The sequence below is a fragment of the Sciurus carolinensis genome, chromosome 7 (assembly GCF_902686445.1).
Source record: "Sciurus carolinensis chromosome 7, mSciCar1.2, whole genome shotgun sequence".
Taxonomy (NCBI): domain Eukaryota; kingdom Metazoa; phylum Chordata; class Mammalia; order Rodentia; family Sciuridae; genus Sciurus; species Sciurus carolinensis.
Genome location: NC_062219.1, coordinates 142,781,017 through 142,794,553, shown reverse-complemented (window position 1 = coordinate 142,794,553; position 13,537 = coordinate 142,781,017). Strand labels below are relative to the sequence as shown.

At 42.3% G+C, this 13,537-nt stretch overlaps 1 protein-coding gene across 5 annotated transcripts in view; it reads left to right on the top strand.

Moving 5' to 3' along the window:
* Positions 1-13,263, top strand: part of Adtrp (androgen dependent TFPI regulating protein) — an 82,450-nt gene extending 69,187 nt beyond the window's left edge. For all 5 annotated transcript variants that reach the window (XM_047559613.1, XM_047559612.1, XM_047559611.1 and 2 more), the window contains 2 exons: positions 4,051-4,202; positions 12,491-13,263. In XM_047559613.1, coding sequence (XP_047415569.1) covers positions 4,051-4,202; positions 12,491-12,525 — 187 coding nt within the window. In that variant the 3' untranslated portion in view covers positions 12,526-13,263. The remainder of the gene's footprint in view (positions 1-4,050; positions 4,203-12,490) is intronic.
* Positions 13,264-13,537: the final 274 nt, after the last annotated feature.

Genomic DNA, 13,537 nt, shown 5'->3' with positions numbered 1-13,537 from the left:
ATGCTATGAGATTTAGAATGAGGAAACTCTATGACATTATTTGTGACCAGTCAGCCTGGCACCCAAAGATTCCCAAGGCAGATAGTTCTAGAAGGATATAAAACATTGTTCTATGACAATGGAGGGGCAGCATATTGGCCTCTTCAAAGTATTAATTAAGTGAAACCCAAACTTGGAAGGCTGGTGGGAACATTTCCCAAGTTTCAAAGGCTACAGTTGTCTTGAGGTTCAGGAAGCTGAGAGCTGACTACCATAACTGTGGTGAACAACATTCACAGAGAGCCATGATTCCTACCAGAACCACCCGGACAGCCATCACTTAAAGGCAGAAAGATCCAGCTGGTCCTGGGTACTTGGGAAACTGATGTGCATGGCAGAAACCATCCCTGTCCGTGCAGTTTTCAGACTAGGAAGGAAAATAAACCAGCAACAAGGGTAAGTTCCAAGGTAGGGGAACACATGGCACAAGAACTCCCCTGAATGGAGGTTGGGGTAAGGCTCTCCAGGAGACCTTTCTAGAGAAGTGACTTTCAAGATGAGATTTGAAGTGTAAGACTGAACTTGGCAAAGAGGAAGAAGCGTGTCTGGGAGACAGACTCGCTGGAGATGTTGCAGTGGAGCTGATCCCGGGGGTCAAGACCCAGAAACTGCTTCATTCAAAACCCAGAAGGGTTTTGGGCAGGATGGTGGCAGGGGGAGCCAGGTATCAGGTGAAGAGTCTTGGAATTTTCTGGATGCAATGGAGGGCTACTGAAAGCTGGGGGTGTCACGGACAGGGTCACCTCTAGAACAATGCCTGGTTCCTGGTGACTTGAAGGGTGGAAAGTGAAGGGAAGGGCACAAGAAGACCAGCTGGGAGAAAAGGACAGAGTCACAGGCTAGATGAAGGGCCCTGGACCAAGGTCATGAAAGACATGTACTGGAGGAGCCTGTGGATAGAGTTTCATGGGATCAGACATGGGGGCAAGAGTGAGCAGAGAGCTGACATTGACAGACAGGACCTGTGAGGGCGAGGTTCCCTTCCGCCTCCACCCCTCTGTTCCTGCCTGCTCACCCGTCCCTGCTCCCCTCCTTTCTTTCTGTCCCCCCTCTCATGTCCAGTGACGCCCCCTGACATCGTGGCTCTCCTCCCTGGTGCTCCCTGCTGAGGGCCCTTCGCCAGCCTCCTCTCCCTCCTCCCTATTTCTATTTCCATTACTTTCCCACCGTCGGCCAACACACCTAGCACTTTCTCGATGAAAACTCACAATTCTTTCACTCATCTTTGAACCTCTGTGAGTCTTATGCTGAAGGAAACAAAAATTGAAGTAAACAGAAACTTTCCAGGCCTCCAGGGGGTTGTCCTTATTTGTAGACTCTCTTATGTAAATGTGCATGGGAATCCCAAAGCTTTGATTTCAGGTAAACAAAATAAACCATATGAACTAATGAATACAATCTGTTTGGAGTGTTCTCGCGTCTCCTTACTGAAGCCCGATCGACTTGGGGATATTTATTTTCTGCCTCTGGTACGTTCTCTGCCCTGTTGTGAGAAGCAGCCAGCAAGCGTGGAGCACTGTGGAGAGTCTTCTGCATGCATCCGTGGGCGCCCAGCCTCTGGAATTCCTATGGTTGTGATAATGGCAAGAATTATTTTTTCTGTAGTCATGTCAACATCGCTGTGGGAGGAGCATCAAAATAGGCTTGGGAAAACAAAGCGATGTAAACAGGACCAGGACCAGGGACCATGGACCAAACCTACACTTACAGAGTCCAAAGACCAACACCTCCTTCAATTTCTAAAATTGTAATAAAGTACACATTACCGTTTTTGCCACTTCGAAGTGGGCAGGTCAGTGGCTTTCTGTCACCGTCATCCATCCAGTATTTTTTGTTCTTCCCAAACTTAAACTCTGAATCCCGCGTACCACAACCCCAAAGCCTTGCCATCGACATTTCACCCTCTGACTCTGAGCACTTGACACTGTTACATTTCACGTTAATGAAAGTACACAGCAGGTGTCCTTTGTGTTTGGCTTATTTCACTTAGCGTAACGTCTTCGAGGTTCACCCATGTTGTTGTATGTGTTTGAAATTTTTTTGTTTTAATGTGGATCTGTAGGCCACATTTTATTTATCCATTCATCCACCAATGAATGTGTGAGACATTTCCACCTCTTGGCCACTGTGAATAATGCTGCTAACGAATACACACATATTTCTTAGAATCCCTGCCTTGGGTATATACCTAGAGGTGAAAATTGCAGGATCATATGATTATTCTATTTTAATTTTTTGAGGAATGCATATATAGTATTCCATACCAGATGCACCATTTTACATTCTTACCAACAAGGCAAGAGGGATCCAATTTCTCCACATCCTCACTATTGCGTTTTTTATAGTGACTATCCTAATGCAGGTAAGTGAGGTGACATCTTGTCGTGGTTTTGATTTGCAATTTCCCACTTATTAGCCATGGTGAGCCTCACTGGATGGGTTTGTTAGCCATTTGTATATCTCCTCTGCAGAATTCTATTAAGTCCTCCATCTGTTTTTAATTGGGCTGTTTAAGTTTTATTGTTGAGTTATATGACTTATTTATAAATTCTGAATAATAGGCCCTTATTAGACATATGACTTACAAATATTATTTCCCACCCCATGGGTACCCTTTGCATACTGTTGATTGTGTTTTTTGATGCACAAAGATGAGTTATTGAGTTTTACACCCCAACTGCCTCCTTGGCCTCCCTCCAGTCCTGGACCTGAATGTCTGCCTGTGTCTCTTTCATGAGACATTGAACAAACAAAGAATTTGAAATGACAGAGATCCCACTTGAGTTTCTGAAAGTTTAATTGCGCTCAGAACTTCATTTTCCTCTCTGAACTCCTTTGACAATCCGGGATAGCCACATTTGAATGCTGATTCTGAAGCAGAACCTGGCTTATCTCAATTGTTACACGAGATCAGCAGACTCGAAGAAAAGTTGCTGAGAAGATTCCCACGGGGTCATCCCTCTGTGGAGATAGAAGCTGGGGACTCCTGTCAAATGATCACAGCTGCCAATAGTTGTGATAGCTTACACAGAACACGGGCATGCAGTTGACATGTTACCTCCCTAATTCTTACAACAGTCTCACAAGGTCTGTGCTGTTCAGGTCCCCACTTTACACCAAAAAGGTAGAATAAATTACTGCAGGTAACATAGCTAATAGATGGCAGAAACCTGGTTCCAGACTCTGTACTCTTAACCAATTACAAACTGTAACTAATGCGACATCTTCCCATATTTAATTTTTAAGTTATTTCAGACTTTGGCATCTTGCAGTACAGTTCGTTTCCAGCAAACCACATTTTTAGACTTCACTTAGATATCATGTCTTCTCTCCTAGCATTTCTTTTCCTTCTCTTGGCTTATGGAAATGACTTACAGTGGATCCTCATGTGAGCAAGATCTGGGCCTTCCGGTAAATCCATACATTTCTACTTAACACTCTATCCATAATTATATCCTTGAGCTAAAATTGGAACCAACAATTAAACCCCAGGCATACTGTATCAGAGCAATAAGGCTCTGACTCCCCATCTCTGTTCTTCCTACCCCAAAAGGACTTGGAGAGATAATGGAAAGTTCTTCCTTACTCTTAGGTACCAAAACAGAAACAAAAACAAAGAATTCTTCACTTCTTTGGTGAGAGCCAGCAAGCAGACGCCATCTCAGGAGGTCCCATGTCTCAGCAAACTGTCAGTCTCAGCAGAGGAATAATTTATTCACAGATTCACAAACTCTCCTTGACTAATAGTTTGTTTCCCTTATGCTTTCACCAAGATTTGATTTTAATGGATTAGGAGGAAAAGACCCCACTCACTCCATGAAACAAGGTGTCTTATTAAATCAAGTGAATTTACCAAGAGAAGACTCACTTCTGAAGAGCTGTGGGAATCTGTGGACAGATGTTTCTCCTGGCTGCTTTTCATCTGCCTGGGCTCCAGTTCTCCACTGATGCTGGGGAGAAAATGGCTAGTCTGTGTCTGTTGTCCTAATGGTTGTCACTTGTTTCCTGCAGGGTCCTGTGGATCTACTCTGAGACTGGTAGGTGGGTGTACCCCATGCTTGGAAAACTCAGCCCCCTGGGTCTCGCAGCCTTCTTCTCCTCCAGCTACTTCTTGAGTGTCAGCATCTACCTCCTTGGAGAGAAGATCAACCGCTGGAAATGGGGTAAGTGTATTTCTCTTTTGTCTACGAACATATTTCTTTCTTACCCTTTCTCCACTCTTTCTGGAAATGGAAGGAAAAACTAGTTCAACGCAGAAGGCAGTAGTATTTGAGGATGTTCATCCAAAGGACTGGGAGAAGTCCCACCAAAGCAGGCAAAGCCTAGACAAGCTGGCATTCTCCAAGAACTCCTTCAAATTATCTCCCCTCCTCCCCAGACAACACCTTATTTAACTTGAAAGCTAAATTTTGTTTAGAAAGCTCAGGACCCAGAAAACGAGATATTATTTTTCTAGGAATGAAAAAAAATACATTGGTAGCAGAGTCCCCCACTACCCAAGCGAGGTGGACCAAAGCTGTTGCCATGTCAAGATTTCCTTTTTGAAGGAAGTGAGTTCAGGTGACCCTCTTAGCTTGTCCAATCTCAGCAGTGCATTCCCAGATGAGTTTTTATCCCTCTTTTATTAGGCTGCTTCTCAAGCTTAAAAAAGCATTTACCAAATAGAATCACATGCTGTACTTGACATTGGAATTCTCATTTAGATAGGGTCCCGGGCAACGGGGGCATGTGAGCAAGTCACGCTTTCTAATCATAGGTGGGTAGAACCAGGTGGTTTCTTCATAGAGTAATCCTCAGATAATTTTAAAAGGAAAGATTTTATTCTCATCCCTGCTTTCCCCCTGTGCATTGCACCTCAGAACATGCTTTTTGCTGGAAAAGTAACCACAGGTAGCAGAAAGTCAGGTTGCAAAATGTGACACCCCCCCAGCCCACCGAAGGAGATGTGCAGGAACTCTGCCCTCATTGGTATATAAAGAAGGCAGAGTTACCTGCAGCCCCCACCCATACCACTAGCTCACAGGCCATTCTGTTCTACAAATAGAGATGACATCTTCCGCCCTTTGCATTAGTAAGTGTGAACTGTAAGCCGGTGTACGCAAAATGTCCGTGGTTTCAGAAGGCTCAATACCACAGTGTGTATTTCTGAGGACAGGCTGAGCCCCTGGAGAAATAAGCAAGCAACTTTGGGTTGGTCATGTGTTTTCTGCTCTTGGAGAATTTGGTTCAGAATATCTCCAAGCCAATATCCTATATGAAAACAAACTCTTAAAAATAAAATACTAAAAATCACGCCCCCCAAATCAAGATTCCAAATCAAATATGTTGATATTTTAGATGCATTGATAACTAATTCTGACTGTTTTGGGCTCCTTGAAGTTCTGAGTAAAGATTTTCAGATGCTTTCCACAAATCTATAGATTTGAAAGAAAGAAAAAACCATTTGAAATTTGGCAGATGTTAAGAAGTGCAGGGGAAAAAGTGGGATTACTTAGAGAAAAATAACTTTTTAATCAATTATATTGAGTTCAATAATGATTAATTTTTAAATTGTTACCCTACCGTGAATTTTAAACATCCATTGAATTAAAAATAAAATTTCGTTATTATTTTTTTTTCTTAAAATCACTGTTTTCAGTACAAAGTTCTTCTTAATATGCCATTGTTTTGGTACTATATTTCAATTTTCCGCTACAACTAGGTCCCCAATGAGCAAATAAGCCAGCATCAACGTAGGGACCCTCACATACATTGTGCAAATGCAAAGGCTTACATAAGTGACAGAGACTATCGTAAGGGACTATTTGTCTCTCTCTCCTCTTTCCATATGTTCATATCCTTATGAAGATAACGGGTGGCCAGGCATAGTGATGCATGCCTATAATCCCAGCGACTCAGGAGGCTGAGGCAGGAGGATCACAAGCTCAAGGTCAGCCTTAGCAACTTAGTGAGACTCTGTTTCAAAATAAAAAGGACTGGGGATGGAACTCAGTGATAGAGAGCCTCTGGGTTCAACCCCGAGTCCTGCGAAGTTTTAAAAATAAATAAATTTAAAAAGAAGAGAAGAATGGAGAAAAAGTTCTATATAGCATCAGAATTGGATCATAAATGTGTTAAATACCAAACAGATCTGAATTAATTGCAAACAACTGAATAACAAAAGAGAAACTAAACCCCTCAAAATTGCAATGGCAGCAAATGCTTTTAAATTGCTGAAAACCAAGCAGAGTTTTCTATTGATCCATGTGACACAGAGATCAGTCCCCACGTCCTCCTCTGCCCACGACACTTTAAGGCCTCCCCCACTTACAGTAGCAGGACCAAGCCCTTAGAATGACCCAGTCCCTGTCTCAGTGTTTTCTCACCTTCTTCTCAATTTGGACTCCAGTAGCATTGGTGCACTTACTCACGTCCATGTTGATGTTGCTTCTGACCTCCACGGGCTTCTTTCTCTTATCCCCCAGTCCTTTCCTAGCTCACACCTCCTCATTCACTTCAACTCACCTCTTCCAGGAAGCCTTGCCTGCTCTGCCCAGGTTGGATCTGACCTCCTTCCCAAATGTTCCACGCCTCCCCCTGTGCCTCCCAATCAACTTACATTGCATTATTACCATTTTTTGTTTTGTTTTATTTTTCAACTACTGCCTTGGGTTTTGTTTTATATGGAGCTTGGGTTTCTTAAGGATTAGGAGTGTGTCCTGTCCATATCTTAATCCTCGCTTCTACTAACTTCCCGGCTGCACCTGTCAGAGCATTGGTGGGATATCCCAGGGTCCTCTCTGGACCTGAAGTGGGACTCTTTGCAAATGTGTTCTGGAGACACAGACAAGGAGTGCTTCTAATAGTTGTAGATGAGGGCGTTGCACCAGGAGTACGGGTTAGGGTTAGGGTAAGGGTTAGGGTTAGTTGTAGATGAGGGCATTGTAGCAGGAGCCGAGGGCGTATAGGAGGGTGGTGATATGGGCTTCTGTTTGCAGAATTGTTGAAAAAGAGATGCAGGTCGGGGCAGGCAATATAGACCAAGGGAAGACCGAGGGAAAAGGAATAGAGAAAGTTGAAGTATGTCCCTCACCCCGCCACAAACCTGCCTAAGGGAGTGCACTTCAATTCTTCAAAGGCAGCCTGACATTTCAGCAGGGTGACCACACAGCCCATTTTGTCTGGGATGGTCCTGGTATATTCCTGCTGTGCCGGTGTCCTTACTGATGTCTGGATTGTCTTAGGTCCACACAATCCATCCTCTGGTTCCCTTTACTGTGAGTCCCTCTCCACATCTTCTGTTCTGGATCTATGGCAACATATACATAGTCACCTAGTCTATCCAAATCCAAACCCAAATTCTCTTCTGTCATCCTTCTGCAGTCTGAGCTCCTTAGGTGAGAGTAGAAAGTGAAAGGAGACTTTTGGGGAGACAGTGGGAGGCAGTGGCTAGGAGAAAAGCTCTGGGGCCAGGCTGCTGGGGGTCCAGTGTCATCATGAGTCTAGTCAAAGCACTCAAAGTGTCTGGTTCCAGTTTTCTCTTTTCACAGTGAAGATAATACTTACATTCTTCTTCTAAGACCATGGGGGTCCTTAGATGACTGTCTGAGTATAAAGAGCCTTGCATACTAGCAAGAGCTTGTCACCATTGCTGTTAAAGTCTCAATCTCATCTCCCCCAGCAAAAATCACCTTTCTCCTCTGTGTGGATATTCCCAGCCTCCCCTTCCACTTTCTGCACCAATTACCAGTTTCCCAGCTAAAAGTCATTTAAAGTAATAGTCACCTAACTACATGCAAATGGACAGAGACGGTGTGTGGATTCAAGAATTTACAGTGAAAAGGGTTGTGCCAATTGAGGCTAGAATTCTTTGGAATCTCCTTTTCTGAAACTTTGAGAGTGTGACCTGGCTGGGAGCCACCAGACCAGCATCAGGTGGTCAAGAATACCAGGTAAACTATCAGAAATGACCTGTTAAATATGCCAGGTATCTCCGTAATGGTAGTTCTCAACCTTGGCCTCAAATCACTAAAGGTGTCTTAAACACACTAACTCTCAAGCCCACTCCAGACCAATTACAGCCACATCTCTGGAGATGGGGATTTAACAGGGGTGTTATTTAAAGCTTCCCGGTTATTTTAATTTGTAGTCAGAGTCAAGAGTCACTGTTAGAGAGCAGTATTTCTCAAACCAGTATGTGCCTCTGGATATGGTTAAAATGAAGATCTTGGAAAATCTGTTTTTTTTTTTTTAAATGTAAGGCCTCATTCAGTAGACCTTGGGTGCAGATGGGGATCTACCCTCTGAAAGTGTGTTCCAGAGATACAATTGCTGGTCCAAGGATAAATCTCTGTACAACTAGGACCCCGGAGGCCTCCCAAGGGAGATAATTATGTCAGGGTCACAGTTGCAAAACATCTGCTCATCTCCTCCCCCCTCATTCATAATGTCAGTGGGTAAATGTGAAGAGAGCGAAAGTGACAGTTACAAGAAATGATACCAGGAATTCAGTGGAAACTTGGCAAGTGTGTGAAGAAGTCTTCCCAGGGCCCACAGTTGTAAGGGTCTGGCCCTGTGTGCCAGGCAAATGCAATTTGCACTGCAGGAATTATTAGGATAACCCACCCACTGAGAAAGTTTTCATTTCTACTATTGGAGCATGGAATTGATTTCAAACAATAATAACAGACAGGGGAAGCAGTCTTGGGAGATCATTGTGAGTTTGGCCCACCCCGTCTGACCATCTCAATGGGCCCCAAGCAGATTCTCCTCCAGGAAAGGGGCTATCAGGACATGACATCGAAGTCCTTCTTGCCACTTAAGTGGTTAATTTTCTTTTTATTTTTCTTGATGATAGGACCTTAGGGATGCTGACACCAGGACACAAGTCCTTCGGAAAGCGAAAACCAACCCATGAGCTCTCAGGCAGAGGAAAGGACTAAGTGCCTACAGAGCAAAATGGCAGTGCCTCTCATGCGGGGGCGGCTGGAGAGACATTGGCTTACCCAGAGTCCACGCCCTGTCTTCCCACTGTCCTGAGGGCCATGTGCCAGGGATCAAGCTGTCCTCTGTTCAGGTTCCAAGACCAATGATGCTTTTTCTCCTAAATGACAATCATAAACTAATACACTGAAAATTACAGTCTGGCCAAGTGACTTTGTGATGGTACTTGAAAAGAATTATTTTAAGACTTTCCTAAGACAAAACAAAGCAACAATAAAATAACAAAAACTTACCTTTAATATTATTTACCACAGACTGGGTGTTTTAAAATTTTTTTTGTTGTTCTTGTTGAAAGCTGCTTAGAAGCCATCTGGTCTACCTCCTTGACTTTATACAAGAAGAAATTTATATTTTTCTTGCATATTATCCTTAAGATGAAGAACAAAAAAGTATTTTATTATGAGATGACTCCACATGTGCTTCTAAAGTATGATCCCACTGGAGCAATATGTAGTCAATAGCAAAAATATAATTCCTTTTGCCTTCTTAACTTCATATCCCTAAGCTCAAAGGGAGTCTACTCTGTGTTACTCAGTCTCCCTTACCAGGGTTTTTAGCTCCAGCCAGCCCTCAGTTCCATCTTCTTCCTGGTTCTTCTACACAGTTCCATCTTCTTCCTGGTTCTTCTACACAGTTCCATCTTCTTCCTGGTTCTTCTACACAGTTCCATCTTCTTCCTGGTTCTTCTACACAGTGATTTCAGTTCACCAAAGCACAAGTCCTGTTCCTCTAATGCCATGTCCTTCCTCTGAAGCATCATCTTGTTAGGCTTCTCCAAGGCAGCCCACCAAAACTCCACTAATGCTCTTCAGATTTTCAACTCGAAGTCTAGCAGTAGCTTTTGTAGTTGTAAACTCAGAGTTATAAATCTTTAAGAATACTATGCTTTTATTTATCTTATGTTCTATTAGAGTTATAAAGTATATAATTATATAATGATATCTACAATAATATTGATTAAAACAATGGTTTTTTTGTCACACCAGTGAATGAACATTAAATATTTGACCTAAAATCTCTCTAGCCCTTGGCACAATATGATGGAGGATAAAGAAAGAACTAAAAAGTCAGGGATGGATCTAACTCCCTAGCTGCCAACTAGCAGACTTTCTACTGGGAAAAAAATTCTGTTCAATCAAGAAATGTTATAACAAATAATATTATTTCCCAGGGTTTGAAATCCATTTTGTGAACTTTGTTTGATTGAGATATATGATCTATTACTAAGTCAACAGTTCCCATGTACTATAGGAACATAGGGATAAATTCAGAGGACTTGGAAACTTAGAAACTGCTCAGTTCTGTGAGAATTCAAAAAACTAAGAACCCACTTCACACCTCCCCTGTATGAAGCAAAAATAAAAACACAATTTCTGAGGTATTGATACATATAAGTCTCCACAGAATAAAATTATCGTTGGAGCTCAACACAGAAAACTGGGAAGGTGCCTTTCTAACATATTAGTGATTATATTAGTCAGTTTTCATTCCTGTAATGAAATACCTGAAGCAGCTAACTTTATAAAGAGAGAAGTTTTATTTAGAATCTAGTTGTGGAGATTCCAAGCTGGATGGCCCCATTGGTTTGGCCTCTGGTGAGGGAAGCAGATGGTAGCACATCATGATAGGTGTATGAAGAGGAGCATGCACATGGTTACAACCCAAACCAGGAGAGGAGAGAGTGCCGAGTGGGTCAAACTAAGGCTTTTATAGCAACTACTTCTGAGTCCCATGAGAACTGCTTTCTGAGGGCAGGACCCAGTGAACAAGGTCTCCCACAAGAACCCATCTCCAGAAGATTCCACCACCTCCCAACATCACCACAGTGGGGATGAGATCTTTAATCACAGTAGGCCCCTGGGGTGCACTCAGACCACATCCGTCCATAGCAGTGGGTATGCGGGAATTTCCTGGTGTTCCATCTTGCTGCTTCGTTTTAGTTGGAGGAGACTCTGATCTCCCAGGGGGAGACACCTTCTTCCCTTGTCCATCAGAACTTCACACCATCCTTTCTATTTCTATTTCTATTTCTATTCATCCTTTTCTATTTCTAAGCCTTCATGTCTGGCTGTGTTTCCTAAATGGAGGGATCTCCAGCCCTTGGCACCTGGACTTTAAGTGGGAAGGTTATGATTACAGTTAGCCACAGGGGCTAGGGTTACTAAACAGCGTGGATCAAGAAGGTCTCGGAACCCTGAAATGACTGCAGAGGGAACAGATTTCAGAAGTTCATGTCGACCAAGCTCCTGAATGTGAGAGAATAGGCCTGTTATTTAGTTTATGAATAATTCCTTAAAGGCCCAAAGTACACACTGCAGAAGAGAGAAGGTATTGCGATCATAGTTGTATATGTAACACAGATATGATCTAATTGGGTGGGGGTTTCACATCAAAATGAAAATAAGCAGAAAAATAAATGAGAACAACGTTTACCCTGCAAAACTAAATCAATATTAAGATTTTGCTGGGGTAACTGGAGAAGTCTGGGTTGCTGAGGAAGAGAACAATGAATGAGAGTTCTGGCCTTAAAACCTTGTTGAGAGGGATGAAAAGAAGGGTGGTCATAAGACTGAGTGACAGGAGATGGCGGTCCTAAAAAATCAGAGTGGGTAAGAGGCCACAAGTAGGACTTTATGTCACCATCATTACAGCCTCTGAGGAAGGGGGTTCCAGCAAAATAAAATAAGTGGAAGATGTTTAATGTTTCCTGTTAGGGTCAGAATTAGTGAACGTGGCAGAATCTGAAGGGTGAACTTGACCTGGAACTAGAAGGATGAGATTGCTATGGTAATACCAAACCAAAACTACAGGGGGGTTCATTTCTAGAATGAAGGAAGACACTGAGTTGAGAAACGTTTCAAAGTAGGATTGATAGTATTTGGCAACAGGCAGAAAAGATAGTGACCTAATAACCTTTTATCAATTTCAAAGCTTATGCAAAGATTTATGATCATTCAATATGGAGGTACTAACTTTTTGACTGAATGGATGTCATTCTAGACATTGAATGCTATAATTTCAGTAGAAGAAGCTCCCTACCCTGTGCTTACAAAAACAAAAACAAAAACAAAAACAAAAACAAAAAAAGAAGAAGCCATATGTCTTTACTTTTCCTGCTGGGTTGATATAATTTGACTTGGTGAGAGTCTGCAGAAACAATCCCAATTAGGTGAACACCCATTATTCCATTTCTTCTCTAGTTGGACATGGTCTCCTCCTCTCCATCTCTGAAGTCTCAGCAATGCGGCCTACACTCACTCACCAGAGGCAGCCGTGACCAGTGCCTCAGATGCAGAGCTACCTGCCAGCAGTAGCTCTGTCATCAGAGGTCGGCAGATGACTTCTGCCCTTGGAGTTGGGGACTATTTTTTCAGAACACTTCTTGTTAGAGAAAAAGTGTCTACCCACATGAAAATATCTGTTCGGGAAACCCCAAGACTGAAGTATCTCTATCTTCTTGTTTGTACAGGTGACATGATGCAGCCATGGATGAAGAGGAAGTGATTACACACCATTTTCCAAAAATCAAGGAGGAAGAAAACATGAGAGATTTTTTCTCGTCAGCATTATTATTATTCTTTCTGTGGGGGAGGTGATAGAAGAACATAGGAATGTAGAAGGGACAGAGGTTGATATTTAAATTTAATCAGAAGTTATGAAGATAGATTAATTTGAGGATTCTTGGTTCTTTGAAAGTTTATACATGCCCAGAACAACTGCTTCCCATCTCAGAATTTGTTAACTTTGCCTGACCTTCACAGAGGATGATGGTTTCTGGGTCAAAATATGGCCAAAGGTCAAAGAATCACACATAAACTTCATGTTAAAGAATACTTAGAGAAAGGGAGAGGAACTTAGGATCATCCAAACTCTTCACTTTCCAAAGGAGGATGGTGAGGATCCAGATGAGAAGTTACCTGCATCAAAGAATCTAAATGAAGATAAGGCCTTCTATCACCCAGATCTCCTAACTTCCAGTTCTGGGCCATTTTCCAAAATCTCTTTTTCTCTAAAAAATAAGTATTTTAGTAAGGTAGTTATGTTCATGGATTTCTCTCTCTGTATTTTTTTTTTTTTTCTTCTTGATTTAGAAATGTAGGGAGGAGGTTGCTACCAAAGTTGTCTGTCTACCTGGTAACACAGCAAATTAGTTGGGGCAATAAGAAAATAAGTTATTAGCTATTGGGAAATTGGTCCTTTTTGGAAACAAACTTTTGGGGCAAGAATAAATTGTGAACATAATGACATTGTCAAACTCTTTTCCATTCAAATATTGATTAATTTGTAAAATAAATGTTGTGCTTTATGCTTGGGGAGTAATACAGTAATGAGGCTTTCTGAGATTCCTGTGGCACAAAGTACTTTGTTGAGATAGTACGTGGTTTAAGAAAGCTGATTGGGGTGATTAACAAGAATTTCTGAACCCTGATTTAATTTTCCAAGTGGATTTATTCCAGGCCTTTAGTTATAGACATATTTTTAAAAGAAAACAAATGGCCAATGTCCACTGGTGGGT